The sequence below is a fragment of the Hippopotamus amphibius genome, chromosome 11 (assembly GCF_030028045.1).
Source record: "Hippopotamus amphibius kiboko isolate mHipAmp2 chromosome 11, mHipAmp2.hap2, whole genome shotgun sequence".
Taxonomy (NCBI): domain Eukaryota; kingdom Metazoa; phylum Chordata; class Mammalia; order Artiodactyla; family Hippopotamidae; genus Hippopotamus; species Hippopotamus amphibius.
In genome coordinates, this window is record NC_080196.1 from 114,490,938 (window position 1) to 114,516,487 (window position 25,550).

The 25,550-nt window shown below is 46.2% G+C and overlaps 1 protein-coding gene, 2 non-coding genes and 1 pseudogene across 22 annotated transcripts in view; 2 read left to right on the plus strand and 2 right to left on the minus strand.

Moving 5' to 3' along the window:
- Positions 1-25,550, plus strand: part of ATP9B (ATPase phospholipid transporting 9B (putative)) — a 196,973-nt gene that overhangs the window by 121,958 nt on the left and 49,465 nt on the right. For all 20 annotated transcript variants that reach the window (XR_009048010.1, XR_009048011.1, XR_009048006.1 and 17 more), the window contains one exon: positions 20,397-20,539. Coding sequence is in view for 14 of the 20 variants with exons in the window: in XM_057699066.1 (XP_057555049.1) it covers positions 20,397-20,539 (143 nt within the window). In the remaining 6 variants the exon portion in view is untranslated. The remainder of the gene's footprint in view (positions 1-20,396; positions 20,540-25,550) is intronic.
- Positions 4,863-4,969, minus strand: LOC130832189 (U6 spliceosomal RNA). Its single transcript, XR_009048261.1, has one exon. It is a non-coding gene; the product is annotated as a U6 spliceosomal RNA (small nuclear RNA).
- On the plus strand, positions 9,078-13,004 carry LOC130831210 (importin subunit beta-1-like; annotated as a pseudogene).
- LOC130832192 (U6 spliceosomal RNA) lies at positions 13,127-13,231 on the minus strand. Its single transcript, XR_009048264.1, has one exon. It is a non-coding gene; the product is annotated as a U6 spliceosomal RNA (small nuclear RNA).

Consider the following 25,550-nt stretch of genomic DNA (forward strand, 5'->3'; position numbering starts at 1 on the left):
ACTCTGATGCCTGGTGCGAGACCCGCACCCTGGGTGAACCCCACTGCCCCCCGATGTGAACTCTGCTTCCTGCTGTGATACCCTGCCCCCTGGTGTGATGCCCTGCCCCCTGCTGTGAACCCCTGGCCCCCAGTGTGAACCCCCTGTTCCGCAGTGTGAACCTCCTATCCCCCAGTGTGTACCCCACTTCCCCTGGTGTGAACCCCCTGCCCCTGCAGGGTGAACCCCTTACCCCCTGGTGTGAACCTCACTCCCCCCTGGTGTGAACCCCCTACTCCCTGGTGTGGTCCCATGCCCCCCAGTGTGAACCCCCTACCCCCTGGTGTGAACCCTCTACTCCCTGGTGTGGTCCCCCTAACCTGTGGTGTGAACCCCACTGCCCCCCGATGTGAACTCTACTTCCTGGTGTGATGCCCTGCTCCCCAGTGTGAAGCCCCTATCCCCCGGTGTGAGCGCCACTTCCTGGTGTGAACCCCTTGCCCACCATTGTGAACCCCACTGCTCCCTGGTGTGAGCCCTGCCGCCTGGTGTGAACCCCCAGCCCGCCCCCGACCGCCTGGTGTGAACCCCCTGCCCTCCCCCGGCCGCCTGGTGTGAACCCCCTGCCTGTTGGGGGCCCCACCTGGCACCAGCTCAGCCAGCCTCCTAAGGCTGAGTCTCAGGAGCAGCACTGCCCACCTTAGCTGTTACTTACTCCTTCCTAACTGTGCTTCTGCAGCTGCAGACAGACAGCCTTGGGAATTCCCCAGGTTTTTTCCTTTGCTTTCATTAATCTTGTTTTTCTTCATTTCTGTTGCTTTTATCAGTTCTGAAATGTTATGTAGTGTCCCTTCACAACTGTTTCTGTTGTACAGATGTGAAAGGCCAAGTAAGAGCTCTCTTCCTTCTTGTTTCCGCAGCACCTCGGTCTTTGACTGATAGAAACCATTGAACAGCATTCAAGTTTTATTACAGCTTTTTAATATCTTATTTATATGGACTCTAGTTCTTTCCTTAGTAAACTGACAACGTAAAGAGATGACACTTTTCCCCTTGTCACGTTAGCAGGAAAAATTAATTATAGTCTTGAAAGATGGTACATGATAAGTATTTTTAAACAAAAACTAATGATTGTCGTTTCATATTTCAATTATATATATTTATAGTAAAATAACTAGATAATACCCAATGACAAGAGAAGGACAGAAGTATTATCTGTAATCTCAGTAACTATTGATAAATTTTGTAAAACCTTACATGTGGATATACTCACAGACTTATGTCAGAATTGCATATTTATACATAAATATACCAGCATTCACACACATATCCCTTTTTTAATCTGTGTATCCTTTTTTTTTTTTTTTTGAGTTCCCTGTGCTATACAGTAGGTTCTTACTAGTCATCTGTTTCATATATAGTAGCGTATGTATTTTAATCCTAGTCTCCCAGTTCATGCCACCCCTCCCCTCTTGGTAACCATACATTTGTTCTCTACGTCTGTGTCTCTGTTTCTGCTTTGCAAATACGTTCATCTGCACCATTTTTCTAGATTCTGCATATAAGTGATATTATACAATGCTTATATTTCTCTTTCTGACTCACTTCACTCTGTATGATGATCTCTAGGTCCATCCATATCTCTTCAAGTGGCACTATTTCGTTCCTTTTTATGGCTGAGTGATATTCCACTGTATATATGTACCACATCTTCTTTATCCATTCCTCTGTGGATGGACATTTCGGTTGCAGCCATGTCCTGGCTATTGTAAATAGTGCTGCTATGAACATTGGGTGCGTGCATTGTATATCCTTTTAAATAGTCTGATTACGTGGGACTTCCCTGGCGGTCCGGTGGTTAAGACTCCGTGCTTCCACTCTAGCAGGCCTGGGTTCGATCCCTGGTCAGGGAACTAAGATCCTGCTTGCTGCGTCTGATTACAAAATGAGAAAGGGAGAAGGCTTTCTGCAAGTCTGGCTTGTTCTGCTTTTTCCATCAACAATTTTATATTTACATTAACGTGTTTGGTCAAGCTTGGAAGGACTTGCTAGACAGAATTATGATTGCACCAGTATTTAGCTCCAAAATATCTCACGCCTACTTCAACATGATACTTTTCCTTGTTTTTCACAGTCTGAGGATGCAATTATACAGACTTAGCAGAAGGGATGAAAACTGTAAAATGTAAAAAGTATAGAGGATACTGATTTAGAGGCTTAAGGCTTACATTTGATTCAACCAAGTTTGTTTTCCCATTGCAAAGTTTCCATTAAAATATGAATAGTATTTACTAAATATGCTTCTGCATTTATTAAGATTTATTGTTTATTTATTTATTTTTGGCTGCATTGGGTCCTCGTTGCTGCATGCCAGCTTTCTCTAGTTGTGGCGAGTGGGGGCTCCTCTTCATTGTGGAGTGTGAACTTTTCATTGTGATGGCTTCTCTTGTTGCAGAGCATGGGCTCTAGGTGCCTGGGCTTCAGCAGTTGCAACACCTGGGCTCAGTAGTTGTGGCTTGTGGGCTAAGTTGCTCTGCGGCATGTGGGATCTTCCCAGACCTGGAATTGAACCCCTGTCCCCTGCATTGGCAGGTGGGTTCTTAACCACTGCTCCACCAGGGAAGTCCTACTTCTGCATTTAATAAAGAATAGATTTTAAAATATTTTTTTGTTTTGCAAAGTACATAATCCTGGAAAGTAAAGTGCTTTTTCTTCTACTGACCTAACACTCTTAAAAGGCTTTTCCAATTTAAGAAAGAAAAGTCGTTTTATAGAAATTCACTGCAGAATTAAAGATGTTTGAGTCACCTGATACAATTTACTTTGTCTTTTCGAGGAAAACGCTATGAGACGTAACTGTTACTTTTGTAACTCTAAAACGAATGTGTGTTCCTTAAATCGTCTGTCACTCATAGCACAGAGCCAGCTATCGGAATTCTTTGTGGTAAAGTTCCCTCAGGTCAGGGACTTGCAGTTACATGTCTCTAATTGTTATGTTTTTTGCACACATGCTTTAAAATGCTACATAACAGTCTCGTTGATAATCAGAAACAACTGCCTTATCAGTGCTGGGTCAGGGAGATTTTTACTCACGTGAGGCTTACGTGGGCAGTAGAAGCAAAATGATGTTTGATGGGGTGACAACGGTGAACCTCTTGCTGATATCGTGTCTGTGTAGACACCGACGCTGATGAGTGTGTGTGTGGCTCTCTTTCCTGAATCAGCGGGCGTGCAGGAGGCTGCTTCTACCAGCTGGCCACCTGAGGAGCACCCAGGGCTCTACTCAGAGCTCAGCTCGGCCAGCACACCGAGAGGCGGTGTCGAAAATGTTAGCTAACACAGGTACAAAATTTGCTTCAGAATTTAGAAATTAACTTTCCTGAAGTTTTACTGAAGGAAAATTCTTAGGAGATTTTTGTCAAGTTATTTACAGGTCAGGTACCCTTTCTGTGACATTTTACAAGTTTGTGCTAACCTACCAGCCATTTTTAGTAAGGCCTCATTTTCCAGGTAGAACGCTTTGGGGCAGGAGTACTCTCAACCTTACTTAGACCTAGGAATGCTGTTAGGTATTGATGGTGGGAAATATGCAGCCCGTCCAGGTTGCACAGGATGCTAATATTAGAAGATTCAGCATTTGGAAGCACGCAGGAGAGGACTCCGAGGGTGTGGCTGGACAGCCTTTTGCTGAAGAGATTAGGTGTGTAACTCGTGCACCCACTCAGCCGTCTCAGCAGAAGCCAGGAGTAGATGGGGTCCAGCAGGGACCTGTGGAGAAGCCTCTTGGCTGGCAATGTGGACCCCCATGATACACACGAGAGACCCACAGGGTTTTTGAGAATCTTATATCAGCAGTAACACTGCCAGCTTGGACTGGAAAGGACAGAGATAGGACAAAACAAGAAGCCTGTCAGACTCCCAAAATTCTGCAGGCTGAAAACAGGCTGATAGAGCTTCCTGGATGCAAACGTGTGCTGAATTTCAGGAAAAACGAAGAGTGACTCAGAGGCCAGAGCTGGCATGGGCCAGGCGGAAGGCCGTGAGTGCGGGGCGTCCAGTCACAGAGATTTGTTCTCAGCTCTTGAAACCTTATGGAAACTGCCTTGCCAGGCAGTTTGTAGTTACTTGTATATTCTGGATGTTAGTTCTTTTTTCAGTTCTCTGCCTTGCTGGTCATCTGTCTCAATCTGTAGCTTGAATTTTCACTCACCCAGTGGTGAAATTATAAATAAAATTGTTAATTTTACATAGTCAAATGTATAATTCTGTTTTGTTGCTGGCTTTCACTCTCTGTATGTTTAAAAAAATCCTCCTCTACTCCAGGATGGGGAAGCTGTCCTCCTGCATTAACTTCTAAGTTTCTCAATTTCATCTCTGACCACTGGAAGTGTTCTTGTTCTTGCTGTTTGTTCTTTTTTTAATGGTATGCAGTAGTATTTTCACAAATTTTTTTCCATACCATTTGTTTCAGCGCCTATTATAGAAAACACTCTTTTCCCCAATGATCTAGGGCCCCCTGTGTCACATACTACGTTTTCCTATGTGCACAGATCTGTTTTGGGTCCCCTTGTTCTGGTCTGTTTGTCTTTTCCTGACCAGATAACAAAGTGCCTTAGTTCATAAGCCCTTAAAATAAGTCGATATTTGATAAAAACAAGTCCTTCCTCCGTGGGTTCATTGAGTGCCTTTGTTCTCTTTGGTCATTTGCATTTAATATTAAACCTTCCAAACCATGAATCTGGCATACCTCTTAATTATTTTAGGTCTTTAACATCTCAAAATTTAAAAAAATTTCCATAGAAATCTTGCACAACTTTTGTTAGAGCTTTTCTTAGATACTTGGTACTTTTTACTTTTTTTATTTTTTATTTTATTTATTTTTTTAAAATAGGGAACATTTCACGAATTTGCACATCATCCTTGCTTAGGGGCCATGCTAATCTTCTCTGTATCGTTCCAATTTTAGTATATGTGCTGCCGAGGAGAGCACTATACTTGGTATTTCTTAAATGCTGTTATAAATACTGTTTTTTGAAAGAACTGTTTCCTACATATTTGTTGCTGATATAGAGAAGTAAAGTGGATTTCTATAAAATGGTCAAATCCATCAATTTTGGTAAAACTTTACTGATTTTAATTAATCGGGCATCTATTGGATTTTCCCTATAGATAATCACGTATTCAGTAGATAGTGACAGCTTTCTTTCATTTTTTTTTTTCAGTCTTTTCGATTTTCTTTCAGTTTTTTTGCACATTTCTTTCATTTCCTTGTCACTGTAGCAACTATTTATGGTGCAATGTTAAGTGGAAGTAATGGTAATGCACACTGTTCTCTTGTTTCCAGTGTGAAAGGCAAAACTTCCAACATTTCGTAAGCAAGGATGCTGAAAGTTTTTACAGAACCCCTTTTCTATAATACGTAATAGAAGTTTTTTTTTCTGTTCCTATTTTGCTAAAAGTTGTTTTTAAATCACTAATATCATTTAAAAATATTGCTATTAAATCTATGGAGATGATTTTTCATCTTACATTTTACTTACGTAATACATTAATATGCTGAATTATACTGATTGACTGTCTAATGCCATACCTATCTTGTATTCTTTGGGGAAAAACCATAACTTGGTCATGGTATAATATTCCTTCATGTATTACTAGATTCATGCTTGTAATTTTTGTGAAATTTTTGCATTGGTTTACATGAGTGAGATTGACTTATAACTTTCCTTTTCACATCATTCTTTTGGTGTTTACTATCAAGAATATGCTGTTCTCATAAAATACATTGATGAGTCTTCTGTAAAATATTTTTGTTTAAAATTGGAATTATTTATTCCTTGGATGTATTTACATCAAGGAAGCCATGTCAGCCTGAACTTTTTGTTGTAGAAAGATGTTTGACAGAGTTGATTTCTTTACTAGTTTAAATATATTTCTTAAATGGTTATAGTTTAAATAGTTAAGTTTGAATAGTTAGGAAAGTTGCTTTCAAGTTTTTAATTTCCTATTGAGTCAGTTTTGGAACGTTATGGTGTTTAAGAAATATGTCAGCTCTACCTAAATATTCAAAAATTTTGATTAAAGTTTATTAGCCATGTTTTCCTGTTAATCTCTTCTTATATGTAGCATCTGTGGTTTTGATCTTCTTCATTCTTGAAACTTATTTCTGCCCTTTCTGTTTTTTCCCTTGATTAGTCTTCTAGTGGTTTTGTCATCTTTAGTAGTCTTAAGGTTGAATTTATTGATTTTCTATGCTATGTAGTATTTTTCTATTTTATTAATGTTACCTTACTTTATTTCTTTCCTCCTACTCTCTTTGGTTTGTGTTATTCTTACTTCTTTAGATAGATGCTTAATTCACTAGTTATCACCTTTTTCCCCCTTTTTGAATTTATGCAGTTGAGGTTGAGGCTATAAATTTTTTGTAAATACTACTTTTGCTGCATCCTAAAAGGTTTCATATGTATAGTATTTTTGTTATTGTCAACTACAGAATATTTTTTAATCTCCACTGTGATTTCTTCTTTGACCCATAATTATTGCAAAGTTATTTCATAGTTTACAATCATATTTGGCTTTTCTAAGTGAGTCTTTGTTCATATTTGGCTTAATTGCATTGCTGTCAGAAAACATACCGTTCATCATTTGAGATCTGTGAAATGTGACTACTTACGGGGCCTGGTATCTCATTGGTTTTTGTAAACATTCGCCGTGGACTTGAGAAGCACATGGGATCCGAATTGCTGGTTGTGGGGTTTCACATGTCCATTAGGTCAAGATTGTTTGTCTTGTTTTTCATTTTCTCTAGACCCTGCTTGGTTTGTTTCTCTGCCTTTGCTAACAGTTACTGAGGGTTGTGTTAAAAATCTCGCATTAGTATTGTGAATTCATCTGTTTTTCCTTGGAATTCTATCATGTATTATATATTTTGTGACTTTGGCATTGACTATACACAAATTTAAATTGTTATATGTTTCTGCTGAATTAGGCATTTTCTCATTACAAAGTGACTTTCTTTATCTCCGCTAAAGTTTTTTGCATTAAATTCTACTTTGTTTTATGTTAATATAGTAATGCCAGCTGGCTTTAATTTGCTTGGCATGTCTTTTTCCATCTTTGTACTTTCAACTTTTCTGTGTAATTATATTTATATGTGTCTCTTGTAAACAGCATAAAGTTTAATTTTTATCTGCTCTCATAATTTTTGACTATTTAGTACATATGCAGTTATTGTAATACTGTTATATTTTTAGTTTAAATCTGTCATTATGTATTGTGCTTTTAATGTGACTTAACTGTTCTGTATTTTTCCCTTCTTACCATTTTATTTATTATTTTTTATAATTTTATTTTTTTCTCTAGTAGCAAGTTTTATAAGCAGTTTCTGTTTTTAGTATTTATCCTAGAAATTAAAAACATCCTTAATTTCTCAAAGTCTGAAGGTAATCATCTCCTTTGCATGTCACCTTAGAAGTGTTTAACTCCATTTACGCCTTCTGACCTCATCAAGTTGTCATTTATTCTAATTGTAGTTAATGTTAAACTCCAAGATATTACTGTTTTACACATTTCCTCTTAATTTTGGTTTATCCATGTTTTGTTCTTGCATTTCAGACCTTCCATGTAGAATAATTTTCCTTCTTCCAGAAATTTATTCTTTAGTTTTTGTTTAGTGCTGGTCTTGGTTAGGAACTCTCTAGATTTTTGCTTGGCTTTTCTTTTGAAAAACAGTTTCACCTGTGTATAGGTCTCTACGTTGCCACATTTATTCTCCTCTCTTTTGGCTTCCATGGTTGCTGTTTACTGGTTGTCCTCTGTGACCTTCCAGCCTCTTTCCGATTTGCTCTTTGTTGCTGGTGTCCTGCTGTCTAATATCATGTGTCTGGATAAGTGTTTATTCTTGAATGTGTAGAGAGGTTTCTTTCATTCATCCAAGAAAATTCTCAGTTTGTCTCTTTTGTCGCCTCTCTTTCAAGGTTGGTTAAATATCCACACTGTACCCTTTGTTTCCCCTGTTTATTATACTTTTGTGTTTTCCACCTTTTTGTCTCTTTGCTTTAATCTGTTAATAAATAATATTCCTAGTGACCTGTCTTCCAAGTCACTAATTTCATCTTTGGCTGTGTCTAATCAGCTATTACCAATTTCTTAATTTCAGTGATTGGTATTTTTTTAGTTCTAAAAATTTTATTTAATTTCTCTATCCCATGGACTATTTCAGTTTTACATTTGCCTATTCTGCGCAAATATTCTTCTAATTTTTCTTGTGTGTCCAAGTGTTAGTTTGTGTCTGTCACATGTAATATCTGATGCCTTTTGCAGTTTTGTTCTCTTGTGTTTTTTCCTTGTGGCTCTTGACTTGTGTGCTGTGTGGTGTTTGCTGTTGTGTTGTGCTGTGGTTTATTTGGGTTTTGTTTGTTTGTTTATTATATTTGAATTATATTTGAAAAGCTAACTGTAGGAGTCATTTGAGATAAAAGATGAAAGTATGTTTTTCCAAGACAAATACCCTTTCTTCTAAATTGAGTACTTGGGAGGTACTGCCTGTCTTGGAACATCTTCATCCAAGTTCAAGGTTCACAGTTACTGAATTACCCAGGAAATGTGAGCCTGGCTCCGTCTCCACATGCAGGTGCATTGTTCCGGGCTCTCCCTGAGTCTGAGGGTTAGCCCTTCACGGCCCCCCCCATCACGGGAGGGAGGCCTTCTTGTTGGACCTCCACCTTTTGATGTTCCTGGTCTTTAATCTTTGCTCCTTATGCAGGTGGACTATTGAAGAGAAGGTTCACACTCTTGGGGAGGGGTGTGTGATCTCAGGGCAGAGGAGATTTTATGATCACTTACCTCTCTGGTAACTGGATTTAGTCCAGAAATTTCTCACTATCTACTCAGTTCTTTATTTCTTTCAAAAATTAAAAAAAATTTTTTATACAGTATTTCTTACTGTTTTCAGTGGGAACATTGGTTCATATAAAATACCTCACATTACCAATGATCACAGAACATTTTTGCAGTTTTTCTTTTTTTTCTTTTTTTTGGTCATGCCATGCGGTTTTCTAGATCTTAGTTCCCTGTCCAGGGATTGAACCCAGGCCGAGGCAGTGAAAGTGCCAGGTCCTAACCACTGGACCACTAGGGAATTCCCTGCAATTTTTATGTAAAGGAAGTTATACACATTTGAGTAACTTCCATGGCAGTACTTTCCAAGAGTAAAATTTTTAGGTCCCAAATATGATAAACCTCATTCCTGAAAATGAGCAAGCTTTCTTTTAACAACAAAATACAACTATATCATAGGAAAGATAGGAAATGCAGGCTTTTAAAAAAAATATCACTTGGATAACAAACTATAGTATATCTATACAATGAATACTATCCATCAGTAAAACGGAGGAAACTGTTGATACACACAGTAACTTGGACATGACATTCTTGAAGTTAGAAAAATGTAACGGTCCTTTTCTCTCCCTCCTCCACCCGAGCACCGGGCTGCCCCTGGGTTCCCTCCCCCACCGTCAGAGGAGCAGCTGACGCTGCTGCAGCCAACAGCAAATTAGGAAGGGAAGGAGGGAAGGGAGCTGGAGCGACTACCGAGTGGGAGCCGGTGAATGGGGTTGTGACGACCCCCGACCCCCACCCCCCACCCCCCATCCCCAGTTAGAGACGCCGCCCGGGAGGCCGGGCTGTCGTCTTAAGAGGAGTAGCTGCCGCCGCCTCCGCCATGGAGCTGGTCACCATCCTTGAGAAGACCTTGTCTCCTGATCAGCTGGAACTGGAAGTGGCGCAGACGTTCCTGGAGCGCGCGGCCACGCAGAACCTGCCCACTGTCCTTGTGGAACTGTCCAGAGTGCTGGCAGTCCAGGAACCACTCCGGTTGCCAGAGTTGCAGCGGGTCTGCAAATCAAGAACCCTCTGACCTCTGAGGACCCAGTATCAGCAGAGGTGGCTTGCTCTTGATGCTGATGCTTGACGGGAAGGCAGAAATTATGCTTTGCAGACCTCGGGCACAGAAACCTACCGGCCTAGTTCTGCCTCGCAGTGTGTGGCTGGTATTGCTTGTGCAGAGATCCCAGTCAGCCAATGGCCAGAACTCACTCCTCAGCTGGTGGCCAATGTCAGAAACCCCAACAGCACAGAGCACATGAAAGAGTCGACATTGGAAGCTGTTGGTTACATTTGCCAAGGCATAGACCCGGAACAGCTACGGGATAAATCCAGCGAGATTCTGCCTGCCACAGTCCCAGGGATGAGGGAGGAGGAGCCTACCGGTAACGTGAAACTAGCGGCTGCGGTGCACTCCCGAGCTCACTGGAGCTCCCCACAGCACACTCGGACAAAGAGCCCGAGAGGCACTTTACCATGCGGGTGGTCCGTGAAGCCACGCAGCGCCCAGATACGAGGGCACAAGTGGCTGCCTTACGGACTCTGGAGAAGATCAGGTCCTTCTATTATGAGTACTTGGAGACATATATGGGTCCTGCTCTTTTTGCAATCACAGTTGAAGCAATGAAAAGTGACACTGATGAGGTGGCCCTACAAGGGATAGGATTCTGGTCCAGTGTCTGTAAGGAGGAAATGGATTTGGCCATTGAAGCTTCAGAGGCAGCAGAACAAGGACGGCCCCTTGAGCACACCAGCAAGTTTTACACTGAGAGCACTAGAGTCCCTGGCTCCAGTCCTCACGCAGACACTGAACAAGGTGACGGGGGCGACTGGGACCCCTGCAGGGCGGCAGGGTGTGCCTCATGCTCCTGACCACCTGCTGTGAAGATGACACTGTCCCACACGTCCTCCCCTTCAACAAAGAACACATCAAGAACCCTGATTGGCAGTACTGGGATGCAGCAGTGATGGCTTGCGGCTGTATCTTGGAAGGACCAGAGCCCAGTCAACTCAAACCACTAGTTATACAGGCTATGAACACCTTAATGGAATTAATGAAAGACCCCAGTGTCGTTGTTCGAGATACAGCTGCATGGACTGTGGGCAGAATCTGTGAACAGCTCCCCAAAGCTGCCATCAGCGATGTCTGCGTGACTCCCCTGCTGCAGTGTCTGATTGTGGGCCTCGGTGCGGAGCCCAGAGTGGCTGCAGGTGTGTGCTGGGCTTTCTCCAGCCTGGCTGAAGCTGTTTCTCAAGCTGCAGGTGTAGCTGATGATCAGGAAGAACCAGCTGCCTGTTGCTCATCTTCTTTTGAACTCACAGCTCAGAAGCTCCTGGAGACGACAGACAGCCCTGATGGCCACCAGAACAACCTCAGGAGTTCTGCATACGAATCTCTAATGGAAACTGTGAAAAACAGTGCCAAGGATTGTTACCCTGTGGTTCAGAAAATGACTCTGTCATCATGGAACGACTACAGCAGGTGCTCCAGATGGAGTCACATATCCAGAGCACATCCGATAGGACCCAGTTCAGCGACCTTCAGTCTTTACTCTGCGCAGTTCTTCAGAATGTTCTCCGGAGAGTGCAACATCAGGATGCCTTGCAGACCTCTGATGTGGTCATGGCCTCCCTGTTAAGGGTGTTCCACAGCGCAGCTGGCTCTGGAGGAGTGCAAGAGCATGCCCTAATGGCAGCTAGCACACTGGTGGGAGTGCTGGGTGGTGAGTTCTTAAAGTATATGGAGGCCTTTAAGCCCTTCCTGGGCATTGGACTGGAAAATTATGCTGAGTTCCAGGTCTGTTTGGCAGCTCTGGGCTTAGTGGGAGACGTGCCGTGCCGTGCAGTCAAACATCTTACCTTTCTGTGATGAGGTGATGCAGCTCTTACTGGAGAACTTGGGGAACAAAAATGTCCACAGATCTGTGAAGCCACAGATTCTGTCAGTGTGTGGTGATACTGCCCTTGCTATTGGTGGAGAGTTTAAAAAATATCTAGAGGTTGTATTGAATACTCTCCCGCAGGCCTCCCAAGCCCAGTTGGACAAGCCAGACTCTGACGTGGTGGATAATCTGAATGAGCTGAGAGAAGGCTGCTTGGAAGCCTGTACTGGAATTGTCCAGGGATGGAAGAGAGACCAGGAGGACGTACGCCTGGATGTGATGCTGGTACAGCCCAGAGTAGAATTTGTTCTGTCTTTCATTGACCATGTTGCTGGAGATGAGGACCGTACAGACGGAGTAGTAGCTTGTGCTGCTGGACTGATGGGGGACTTGTTCACAGCATTTGGGAAGGATGTACTGAAATTAGTAGAAGCTAGGCCAGTGACCCATGAACTATTTGTTAACTGAAGGACGGAGATCGAAGACTAACAAAGCAAAAACCCTTGCTACATGGGCAACGAGAGAACTGAGGAAACTGAAGAACCAAGCTTGATCTGTTACCATTGGGATGATAGCTGGAGACCCCCACTGGAAATCTCCAATCTTTTGAAAAACCCGGGAGTGAGGCGTGTGCACGGATGCTGAATGTTTGGGAATGAGCGGATTGAGTGAGTGAGGCTTAAAGACACACCACGTTGAAAATCCTGCCCCAGCAGCAGCTGCAGCCACCAATAGCAGCGCTGTTCTTGAGCTAAGTGAGCACTGACTTCGTAAAAAGCATAATGTCAGCCCTCTTGGAAAAGAGAAAAACAGTGGATTTACTTGCTTTAAAAAAAAAAGGAAAGAAAGCTCTCTCTTCCCACAAGCCGCTAGAACTAGCTTTTCTGTCTTTTGGCCGGTGCCGAGTGGAATGACTAGTGTGGGGGAGAGGAGGGGAACTGGGTTCAGCTGTGGTGCTTTGTTGTAAAAGGCAGCCTGGCCTTTGCTGCTGATGGGAAAGATGGAGCCTGGGTCTCAAGCCCACCTTTAGTGAACCTCCGCCACATGGTACTGGTACTGCACGTGTGCCGGCTGAAAGGAGGGTGAGGGATTCCTTATGGTCTGAGAAGGAGTGTGTGTGAGTGAGGCGGTATCCGCATCCTCAATGTTGTCATTGCAGTTTCTTTTACCAGAAAAAAAGGGGTTAGACGTTGCATTTCATAAAACTAACTGAAGTTCTGTTTACTGATGCAGCACAGGAGATGTAAGAGAAAAAAAAAAAGGAAAGACGCTCTTTAGGTTTTGTTTTTCGGGGTTTTTTTTTTTTTCTTTCTTTTTTTTTTTTTTGCTGCAAATATCTTCCCAGTTCTTTTTATTTCTATTTTGACACATATATTATAATTAAAAATATGGAACACCACGAATTTGCGTGTCATCGTTGTGCAGGGGCCATGCTAATCTTCTCTGTATCGTTCCAGTTTTAGTATATGTGCTGCTGAAGCGAGCACTGTTTTTTCTTTTCTTTTCTTTTTTTTTAAAATTCTAGGGAAAACACTGACGAATGGTCAGAGCTCCCATCCTGATCTTTTCATCAAGGCGCCTTTTCTAATAATGTGGTTGAATTGTGAATTTTCGGGGCGGGGTGGGGGGGAGAAAAAAACTCTGGAGGTAGAGGATATAGAGAAATAAAAATACAATTGTTACAGATAAAGAATGCAGACTTCGAAAACAAAAGAAAGCCACAACCCAAACAAACCAAAATTTAAATGCTCAGAATTGGCAGCACAAAAGAAAAGTTCTCTCCTGACATGTATCGTGGCAGTCTGAATGCCCCCAGAAAATTGTGCCAAAGCGTTTAGAAAACAAACATACAATAAAAGTAAACACACACAAACAGCAAACTTCAGGTAACTATTTTGGATTGCAAACAAGGATAAATTTAATGTTTAAACAATCTGATAAAATAACCATTTGGAAACTGAAAAAAAAAAAGAAAAGTGGAATGGTGGAGAACAAAGCTCTGGTTGCCGGGGTAGGGCTGGGGCGCATGTGACTCGCGGGGGAGGGGAAGGAGGACGGTTGCTGGAACGGTCTGCCTCCTGGTGGAGACTGATGGACCGGGTGGTGGCGGGAATCTCGGTGGGACACAGAGCAGAGATTGCATGTAACACTGGCAGAGCCTGGATCAGGTCTGCGTTTGAGTTAACCGTGTTGTAGCGTCAGGTCTGTGTCTGGATGGTGTGCGGTGGTCATGCAACATGTTACCTTCTGGGAAAGCAAGTGAAGGGCACAGGAGACTCTCTGTCCTGTTTGCTACTTCCTGGGAGTCTAAACTATTCTAAAATTAGAGGTTTTTAAAAAGCACCCTTGATCCATGAGAGTGAGCATCTGTCTTAGAGGCAGAGACTTCAGGCTCCTGAATCAGAGTGTGAACCTGCTTTCTTGTGTTGATGCCATGGCAGCTGTGGCCGAGGGCAGGGCTCCCAGCCTCTCCACCTTCTCGCCTGTTTCTCCAGGGGCCGAAGTTGTGTAAAAACAGCGTGCCCAGAGCGCGGCTCTGCTCTTCCTGCCTCTGCCCCTCTGTCTCTTCTTACCTTTGGCTTCTTGTATCAATTTGTGTTGGCTTTTAATACAACCTGAGTCCTCTTTCATATTATCACATATGTGTACTACCTCATTTGCCTTTTAACTAGACCATGGTGTTTTTTCATGAAAGAGCTACAGATGCAGTTTGCGTAGATTATGTACACGTAAGGTAACAAGTGGTCCACGCGTGGAACAACCCCGGGACTCGCCGGCCGCCGTCTGGGTGTGGCCTCAACAGGGAACCCGGCTGCGCCCTCGGGGCTCCTCCCGCACCTGCGGACGCTGTTTCCCTCCTCACCTGGCCACACCGGGGGGCGTCGGAGGCCTGGGGCTCACGTTCCGCTCTCTTAACCGCACTCGTGAAAAGCAAGTATTTCTCTCCAGCCTGTTCAGGAAACGCCGATGGGGCCCAGCCTCCCGGCGCCTGCGCCTGCCTGGGTGTGGACAGTCCCGGCCCGGCATGGGTCCCGTGGGCAGGGCTCTCCTGGGGCGAGAGCTGAGCCCAGCGCCTGCCTGGGGAGGCTCCTGACGTTCCTCCAGCCTCTCCCTCAGTCGGCTCCGTTATGAAGATCTGGCTCCATTGGGGCCGTTTGCCCGGTTTGCCTTCGCTCTTCCTTTTGTCTTAGACTTTTGGAGACATTTTAAGGTGTATCTGTGAAATTGCTTATAGTTAGTGTGGTTATTTATCATTTAGAAACTGAGAGACGTGCTAGCCTTTTAATAGGAATATTTATCCCTTTCACATAATTGACACAAACTATTTGGCCTCACTTGTGCTGTGTATATTTGTACTGTTGCTACACAGATGTTTTACATGTGTGTGCACACACACACGCACACTTGGGCCTGGCCCACATGCAGCACATACAGCCCTACACGGCCCTGTGCGCAGCCCGAAACCGTTGTGAATGTTGGGAAAGTCCTGAATCACTCTGTCTCCATCCGCCCCAGGGTTTCATCCTCTGATCAGCATTTGGTTGCTGTGGGGCCTGAGAAGATGGGCCGGTTCTCCCTGAGGAACCTTCTGGGTGTGCGCCCGGCATCCTGACTTGGGAGCCGTGGTCCCCACACCCTCGGCCTGTGCCACCTCCTCACTCGCCTTCTGGCCTCCAGGCTTTCTTTGGTTCTGTCTACCTTGGACACTGAGGCTCAGTTTACTTTTCCTGAAACACTATTTCAGGTCCCCAGTCCTCCCACGCCCACTCCAAAACTGAATAATGTGATTGAGAATTTTGCTTCTACCAATTTCAACTGCCTTTCATACTTACCAGTTTTTGTGCTCCTTGGGACCCAAGACTACATTTTGTTTGCCCTCGCGTATGGCGCAGCGGGTGCAGATCGCAGGGCAGGTAGCCTGCGGGGGGAGTCCCCGCCCCTGCCTCCTGGGCCCTGGAGCCCGGGTGGCCCCCGCCTTCCTGGGGGCGCCCACGTGCTGCTCACCCCCACACTTTCCGTCTCAACTCCACCTTTTCTGTGAAAGCTTCTCCGACTGCTCAGGGCCAGCACGATTCTGGGCACTGCTTTGATGTGCTGTTGCCGACACGTGGCATTTCCAGGTGCTGCTACCGAGGCTCAGAAGGGTCGTCTGTCATCGGCCCAGGTGATGGAACCAGTGCCTTTGGGAATCAGGGTTCCTCACAAGTCACGCGGAACGTCCCTCCTTGAGGTTCCATCACCCCGTGCTTCCCCCCAGTGGAGCCGCTTCAGGAGAACTTAGGAGGCTGATTTGACAGGAGCTGACTATTTGGAAAAAGAACTAGGGTAACTTCCTGTTTCTGGCTTGGGTGCCGGGTGGATCACACCCGTCATGGGTGGGAGAAGCGTTTCCTCCTTGAGCAAGAATCTGTTCTTATTTAGTTTGGCACAGGATGGGGAGGAAGTGGGAAAGCTAACCTCCATTGTGTATATATTCGTTTAAAGGTATGTGTGATAAATCCAAGGTCAGGTGCCCTGTAGGCAATGGAATATGCTGAAGTCTGATGCCCGGGAGAAAGGTTCAAACCTGTGATGGAGCATGACCTCCGCAGCATGTGGCCGGGGGCAGGTTCACTGGGTGGGAACATTTGGGACCCTCCCTTGCCATCTGTGCTGTGTCATGAAAATTTTAAAGCATCACAGAATGAAAAACTGGGGAAATTCAGATAAAATAGTATCTGTGCTTTTTCCTTTAAATGACAATTTACAGGAGAAGGTTTTGATTACTTTAGATAAAACTTGTCATTTAAATGGCTTTTATTTTCCTTTGCTCAGATTAATATCTAAAAATAAGTGTCACTTCGGAGGAATGCCTGTGAATTATTTCAGGTTGATTCACTCCCTGAGGAGCCTGGCGTGAGCTGGGGCTGGTTCACCTGGTCCTGATAAATGCTGCAGGCGTAACTGCAACAAATTAAGTTTAAGTGTAGCAGGCCTCCTGGGGCAAGTACCGGGCACTCACTCACGGCCCAGGTTACCTCCTCGGACACTTTTGGACGCTTTTGTAGCTGTAAGATAACACAACTTGATGATCTTAGGTTCTAAAGTTAACCTCGTGCTTTCTTACCATAGCGTAAAGCGGGTTCACACACGTTCCTCTCGGGGACACTGCTGAACACAGTAGCTCATGAAGATAGCTTATTTCGTTTTTCTTATTTTATGACAGTAAAGGTTTAGCTGACCATCTGAAATTGCAGTGACTTTTCCGCTTATTTGGAATAATAGGTCTCTAGATAATTTCACAGTTGCTAAATTAGCAGTATAATGAGCTTAAATATATGTATGGTATCCTATTACCTTATAATCTATTACTGTAATATTCAAAATAGTAGGTTTAACATTTTTTGTTCACAAATCATGTTGCCGTAAAGTACTAGTCAAATAGAGGTCTAGGTTTTAAATTCCATAGAATTAGAACAATTACTAAAAAGTATGTTAAATATGGTGATGATAATTACTCTGTCAACTTGGTGTTTGAAGTTTGAGCTTCTAGAAGTTTTTACCATTAAAAAGCTAATTATTATACTAAGATTTGAGCAAGATGTACAGTGTGAATCAGAGTAACTGTAAGCTCTGCTTCCTTCCTATGTGACATTATTGTGTCAGTTGAAAGTATCTTTCCTTACTACTTTTCCAGTTGTAAACCGTGAACTTGAATTCTGCAGTAGTTCTGCTTTATTTTTATGAATGTGAAGATTATCTCCATGTTCTTTTTCACTAGTAGCTACTGCTTTGTACATTCTTTGAGGGCATTTGTAGTCCACCTGAACTATTCCGGTGGTGTCTACTTGTGATATAGTAGTTCATGAAGTATTTATATATTCTCACAATTCTGTGACAGCAGCGGCTGTATTCTTAAACCCTCGCTGGCCCAGGATCTCAGGAGCACGGCCTGGAGGAGCCTGAGAGATGCTCCTTTGGTCTCCACTCAGCCCATGCCCTTGAGAAAGGCCTGCCCGCCTGTAGGCAGGAGCCCACTTGCCTTGAGATCCCTGGTGCCGGCTGTGTCTTCAGAAGCGATTCGGCCAAAAGCTGCAAGGAGCCCACAGCACACAGAGAAGAGCCTGTCTTCCCAAGTGTAGATGTCTGCTCCAAGCATCAGCCAGCCAAGCCAATGCCACAGCGGTCCCAGGGTCCTCCCCGCCCCAGGCCACCTGGCTTGCGTGTTAGCCAGTGACCCCAACTCTCACGTTATTTCCTGACTGCTGCAGACTCTGTCTTATGACCAGACCCAAGTCACAGATAGGTCCCTGTAAAATCCTCCTTTTTCTCCTTCTAACCTTCCTTGTGTCCAGCGCTCTCCCGGGTGGCGGCTGCTTAGTGCCCATTGGCAGGACCGTCCCCAGTGCTTTGCCAGCCTTTCCCAAGCGGCCACCCCGGGCGCCTCCCTGCAGCCGACAGGAGAGGCCTGGGGCTCCCAGGGCAGGCTATGTGCACACAGGGTACCTCCTGGCCGCAGCGCCCCCGGCGTTCGCCCTACACGTCATCGGGTGCTGACCGTGTCCTCACTGTCCTGGCAGGCTTTGCTGTTGCGCCCCAGTTTTAACCACATGTTGCTGGGCGGCTCGGCTGCTTCCATGGTCAGTACCAGTGGACGGCATCTTGTACGTGCTGCCGGGCACACGTGGGGGCTTCCGCTGGCAGGCTGGTGGCTGGAAGAGGCCCTGCTGGTGACACTCTGGCCCGTCTTCATGCCACGAGTGCTGCCAGGTGCTAAGTGGCTCCACTGATGACACTTCCACTTGCAGTTCATTGAAATACTTGTTTCGCCACATCCTCGCTCACGTTTGCTGTCCTCAAGCTGTTCTGTTCTGTTTTGCGTTTCTCTCACACCCTCAAGATTCTGAACTCATATTTAGGACAGCCCTGTGGTTGCGCACGAAGACTGTGGTGTGTGGTAGAGGCATCAGAGGACGAAGGGCTTTTCTTCAGGCCCTTGTTGGTGCGCATCAGGATGGGGGCAAGCAGTCTGGAGCCCCGCGTGGGATCCGGACACACTGCACACGGAAGAACGCCTGTTCCCCCTGGGAGATGGCGGTGCGGCGAGGGGTGTCCAGGGAACAGGTTTCAGACATGGGGAGCTTGTGTACGTGGAGTTTGGGTTTTGGAGAAAGAATCACAGTGAAAACTTGGGTCAGAGAAGAACAGGTAGCTGTCTAAGGTGATGGGAGTGTGTGGGGAGATGCACGGGTGACAGGCGTGGGAGGCGGGCGGGCCAGGACACGAGCCGCGGTCTGCATGGCTCTGTGACTCCAGAGAAGGCTCGTCCCCGGGGCGCTGAGGCCAGAGAGCAGCGGACCCTGGACAGGGCAGGGCACAGTCGTGGGCAGAGCTCCTCAGCTGGCTTCCTGCAGACCCTCCTCCCGGGCCACCTGCCCGCGTCCTGCACAGTAGGACTGATTATTAAAAATGGGCCAACGAGAAAAACAAATTTTTAAGAGTTATACACATGTACGTGTACGTTATATTTTACATTGACAGTTCATAGAAGCATATGTTCACTCGCCAGTCTTTTAATGTCGAACTCTGGCCCTTTTTTAGTATGTTTTGAAAATCCACCTTGTTTTTCTCACACAAAGACGTATTTGTAGTGCAGTTTATAATTTCTACTATGGATTTCTTTTCGGGGGAGAGAACGACATTTACAGATCTGTCTGGCAGGAATCTTCCCAAGATTTAGGTTCCTTCTTGTATATCTCACCCACACCTCATTAAAAATGTTTTTTTAAAACAATTCATCACTATCCAGTCTTTCAAAACCATCCCATTTCACTTAAGTGGAAAAACAGATCTCTTGATTTTGCTTAATGATCCCATTTCATCAAATTATCTAACATGCGTGTGTACATGTGGCGCAGGCGGGCCGCGTGGCTCTTGATCAGTGGAAGGCGTCGGCCAGCATCTTCTCGGAGGGCGGCTTACAAGAGCTCCTGCGGCGCGCATCAGTCACCCCAGCAGAACAACGCGTGCCAGGCGGGTGCGGGAGGGTCCCTTGTGGAGTGTAATTCAGGCCAAGGCTCAGCATGCTCGGGGTCGTGGCGCTGGCCGTGAAGCCCAGGCTCTGCGAGGCGGGCTGGCCCTCCTCCCCCGCTCTCCAAGTCCAGCACCGCCTTTCTGGTCCTCAGGTCGCAGGACCTGGCTCAGGAGCCCATGCTCGGAGGGCCTTCCCCGCCCTCCCCACACCCAGCCTGTTCCCCTCCCTCAGGGGCCTCTTCACCCTGGGGAGGCTTCTCCTGTGTTCTTGTACAGTGAGGGCATGGCCCTTGAGACCCGATGCAGACGGTGCGACTTTCTCCACGCAGGGCTCTCCCCTTTGAGTCTGGGTGGGGCCCTTGCCATGTCCACCTCCCCAGGTCCAGCTGCCGTCACACACCAGGCTGAAGGGCCGAGTAGGAGCACCCACTTCCCCAGCACCTGAAGACACACTCTGGGCTGGAAAGAGGCCTGTTGACTCAAATGTCAACAGGTTTATCTTAAAGTCTAAAATCCAATATGATTTCTTTATTCCATCTAAAATTAAAGAGAATGCATGTAAGTAAATAGATTTATCTGGAAAACCTGGGCGTGAGGTGTGGGATCACACCAGTGACTCTGACGGGTTTTCTTTGGCAGTTTGCGTGTGAACCTGGACATGGGCAAAGCCGCGTACGGCTGGATGATTATGAAAGACGAGAACATTCCCGGCACAGTGGTCCGGACCAGCACCATCCCGGAGGAGCTGGGGCGCCTGGTGTACCTGCTGACGGACAAGACAGGTACGGCTCTCCGCGAGCTCCCCTCTGGAGGCGTCCGGGCGGGGGAGATCGAGGCGTGCCTGTGCCCACGCGCGTGGATGGGGTGTGTGTGCACGTGCGCGCGCGCGGGTAGGGAGTGTGTATGCGTGGATGGGGGGTGCGGGTGCGGGGTGCGCGCGCGTGGACGGCGTGCGCCCTTGGGTGGGGGGATGTGCATGCGTGTGCGCGCCCGTGCGTGGGTGAGGTGTGTGCGTGCGTGGGTGTCCGTGCGGGTGAGACGCAAAGCCTTGAGTTCATACTTAGAATTCCCCAGACTCGGCCCTGGACACTGGCCGCCGGCTGATCTTCATCTTCTAACATAACAGTATCATTAGAATTAGCATTCTTAGAGATTTAAAAGACATATTTCTATATTTTGAACTTCCTACAGTCTAACAGTGGTGTTTTTGTTTTATTTAACTACCTGTATTATACCTCTAGTGGCTTCTTAAGAGCAAAAAGGGCTTGTTTATTATACAATGATAGTTACAAGCTACTAGAAGAAAGTAACAATAAGACTTGTGACTTTGGTATTTTAACAATAATATTTTCCTAAAGAGTCTCTCTACAAATGATTTATCCCACCCTAAGGTTCCATGCTCCAAATTCTCTTTGCCCTTATTTCATTTTTTCTTTCTTTCATCAAAGAATCCTTGTCAATCCATAATGTACTAAGTAAAAGACAGATTGAACGCAGGATTATAATAAGAGCCGTATCTAAGGGTTAAAATCCCATTTTGATTTATTGATGCGTGGTGTAAATTCCTAGTAATTTTTAGCGAACCAGAAGTAAAAGAATATTTATATAAATGGTAAAGAAAATATGTCTCAAAATTCAGCCTTATTTTTAATAAAATATTAGAAATACCCTCACTGCAGGCAGGAAGAAGAAATACGAATCTGTGCGTGTTTTGGTTTAACATTTATCACTGCAGCCGCTGCTGGAGGCAGGGATTGGAAATAAGATCCACAGCCAAATGCAGAAACAGGTATGCACAGATATGACCATCACCCAGGGAAGTCAGCTGCTGAAGAGAAGAGATCAGTAACATGGCGGGTTACAGACTGAAACAACAGTAGCCATGAAAACAGCTCCTTATGTGTGGACTAGACTGAAGGAGAAAGGTCTCGTTCATAACAGCTCAGGTGCATGTAAAGCGCGTGGGCGTATACTCGAGGAACGTGAGGGCACTTGTGCAGAAAGCAACCACCCCTGACGGGGAGACGCACTGTGTCCTGGAGGCGAGAAGTCGGTACCCAAGGCGGCCAGCCTTGGTAGGGAGTCTGTAAGTTTTCTGCAATTCAGTCAAAACCCAGTTGGATTGTATTTGGTTTCCATTAGGCTTGTCTTTGTGGGATGTTAAGGAATTGACTGGTGAGGTCAATGCCCAATAAATCAAAATAACTCAGAAATAACAGCTTGAAGGGCTCGGGGTCAAGAAGGTAGACAGAGAAAATGCCTTCCCCACTCACTGTGCTGATGGGAAAAACTTTTTTTTTTAATTTATTTATTTTATTTATTTATTGGCTGTGTTGGGTCTTCGTTGCTGCACACGGACTTTCTCTAGTTGCTGCGAGTGGGAGCTACTCTTCATTGTGGTGCATGGGCTCCTCACTGTGGTGGCTTCTCTTGTTGCGGAGCACAGGCTGTAGCCACGTGGGCTTCAGTAGTCGTGGCACACAGGCTCAACAGTTGTGGCGCACGGGCTTAGTTGCTCCGTGGCAGGTGGAATCTTCCCAGAGCAGGGCTCGAACCCGTGTCCCCTGCATTGGCAGGTGGATTCTTCACCACTGCACCACCTAGGAAGTCCGGAAAAAACTTTAAAGAACAAATCTCTAACGATACTAGAAAATAAGGCAAAGTGCCATTAGGTGGTCTGGAAATTGAGTTATTTCTGGAAAAGAGCGATTGGCGTGCTGGAGAAGCAGGCGCGCGGCACGGCCAAGCCCAGGTGGCTCCGGAAGAGGCACCCCTGGGACATAAGAGCACGTCTGCGGGAGAGTCCACGGACGAGCAGCGAGCCGCAGGGGCTCCTCAGGCCGCCCGTCATCAAGAGCCCGGCTCACGGCTCAAGCAGCCCGGCCACTGTTGATAAACAAGTCAGAAACCAGGAGCAGCCAACGTGGGATCAAGTCCCAAAGAAAACAAATTCAGTGACTGTTTACATAGAAACGCAAAGGAGCCATCAGGAGGACTTCTAGGATTGTAAGGGAGTGTACTTACATGCATGAACTCGATGTCAAAATCAAACTGCGTTTCTCTGTTCCAGCAGCAGTTGGGATGCTTAGTTCTAAAAATGCCAAGTAGAAAAGCAACAAAAAGTATAAAGTAATTAAAAATAAATTTTAATAAAAAACGGGTAAAGAACTATGTGGATGTATGTGTTTAAATTTTGAAAGACCTTACTGAGACCTAATGAAATAGGTGGACACCCTGTTCTTGTGTGTAGGACATGCTAATGCAACGGCGGTGTCGTTCCTCCCTCGTTAAAACTCTGACGAGTCTGCAAGTACAGGACTCGGGAAGTTTTACATGCTGTTGGCCGGAGCGGCACGTGGCCCGCGGCTTGAGAAGCGGGTCTTGGCCATTTCTGCCCAGCGTCTGTTCCCTAAGGAAGCGTCTGCACCACGATGTTCATAGCAGTGCTGTGGCCACAAGAACAGACCATCCGGATATGACGCAGAGAAAGTCACCCCCAGGACAGGGGTCCACTGTGGGATGTTCTTACAGAGCACACACAGCACTGGCACGAAGTACAGGCCTTGACCTCCACGTGGACAGGCGCCAGGAAGACGCTGAACGGGGGCAGGGGTGGGGCGGGGGTGCGGACGCAGCTGGGGCTCACGGCGTCCCCGCCAGCCGCCTGTCCTGCCGCTGCCACCACACTGAGGCCTCCTGCACCATTTCCCACGTTTACAGTCGTTCTTACCAGCAGGGGGAGGTCTGGACCAGGAGTCCTCTTGTGGCCACTCACGTGTGACACGCCTAGAATGATACTGACCTGTTCTTTCATCTTCATGTGCAAACAGAAAGCACGTGCCTGAGAACACACACTGAACCTGAGTCTGTGTCTCTGGCTGTTTGATGTCAGTAAGTAAAGGTGTCGTGACATTATTTGTCCTTAAAAGGCTTTTATTTTGCATTTTAACAATAATGGGATCATTGCTCTGTAGCTCCTCCATTTTTCTTGGTTGAATTGGAGTTCCATTCAGGGTGAGGGCGAGTGGTTTCTGCCCAGAGTCGTAAAGACAAAGCCTTATTTCCCCACGTTTCACTCTGCTGCTTCTAAAAGGCAGCAGCAGCACTTCTTACGGTGTTAGCTAAGTAAATAATCTTGGTTCCTGAGTTGTTTTTTTTAAATCACAGAAAAATTATATAAAATATATTAGAGAAAATATTTTGCATTTCATTTTCTAAAAGGCCTTTTCATACTGGAAGTCATCATTTCCTGATGGTGAAGCTGTGCGGAGTTTTTTTTGAATTTTTTTGCTCCAGAGTTTTTTTCAGGCCCCTTCTCAGTAAACCCAGGATGAGCAGCTCCTGTGGAGCAGCTCCTGTCGGTGCTGGGGCAGGGGTGCAGGCCATTTGCACACATGGTAGTGGCGTGCGTGTCAGCTGGGGGTGAGGAGTGAGCTCTGTCAGGAGCCTTGCTGGCTCCTGGAGCTGCGAGCTGGTCCTCCGCGCGGCTGTAGGAGGGTGTGTGCTTCATCAGTAAGCTTTCTGACCAGACGCGTCCATCACAGTGTCTCTGGTTTGCTGCAGCAGAACAGAAAATGAAAGGCCCTGGTAACTGCGTTATCGTCTCCTTCTCGTGGACAAGAAAGCAATGTGCTATAATTAGGTTTGATTGGAGTGCACGTTTCCGGTAAGATCTGAAATTAATGATGTTGCTATAGTGACACATCTGCGGCCACCAGTGCGTGAAACGTAAAGTAATTCACTCGACAGGCATAGACATCTGTTAACTGCCGGGAGGCAGAGCGCGTTGACAGTGACCAGGAACACTCGGGGCGTGTGATCACGCACACGATGCTGAAACTGGAGGACAGGGCATTTGCACTGAACCGGCTGGGAGGACTTCCTCCTCTTCCAGGCTGCCCCGGCGGAGCCATTGTTTGAGAACAGTGCTGTGGAGGATTCATGATTTAAACCCAAACCCGTGGGCAGCCTGTTAAAGCAGCGTGCTCGTTCCTGTGTTAGGTTTTAGCTTCGTCAGAACAAAGCCATTCCTGAAACACCCACTGAAACAACAGGTTTTCGGATGCATATTAATTGCAGCATCCGTTACCCAGCACACCACGTTGTTTAGGCTTGAATCACATGTGAGTTTCGTAGGCTAGCATCCTTGTGGGGGAAGCGCTGTTTCCACGGTTTCCAAGCGCACCAGAGCAGGTGTGTGCTACTCAGGGCGCACACGCGAGGCGGAGTGTGTGCTGGTGACCTGCGACCGCGGGGCCACTGAGGTCTCTCCCGCCCGGTGGCCACGGCCGGGGCCTCAGTTACAACAGGCCTGAACAATCGCACTGGTGAGCTGTCTGCTGACACGGCTGCCTGGACGTGAGGCAGGCGGGCACGCGGGGGGCTGGGCGCACGTGCAGATGCCAGCAGTGCGGGCCTTATGATCTTTTGAGGAAGCCTCCGGTACGGCAAATAGAACATGTGACTCCACGTTAAATAACGTCCAATGATTTTTGAATGGATGCGGACTCTGCCGTTTGGCAATTAGGTAAATTATCACTTTTTAGAAGTTTTGTTTCCATTCCTGCACCGTAAGGTCTAAGCAACTCGTTTTAATTCAGCCATTGACACGTGTCCTCGTCACTTTGCTTGACTAGCATCTTCTTGGGAAGACCTGTTCAGTGCAGGTGGGCCGTTGTCCTGCAGCCACTGCTCTGCGGCCGGTGGAGTCTTGGTCTGAGGCCAAAGCACAGTCCCAGAAGGTTTGGCCAGAAAGCTCTGCATCTGCTTCCCCGCCGTCTCCTCTGTGTGGCT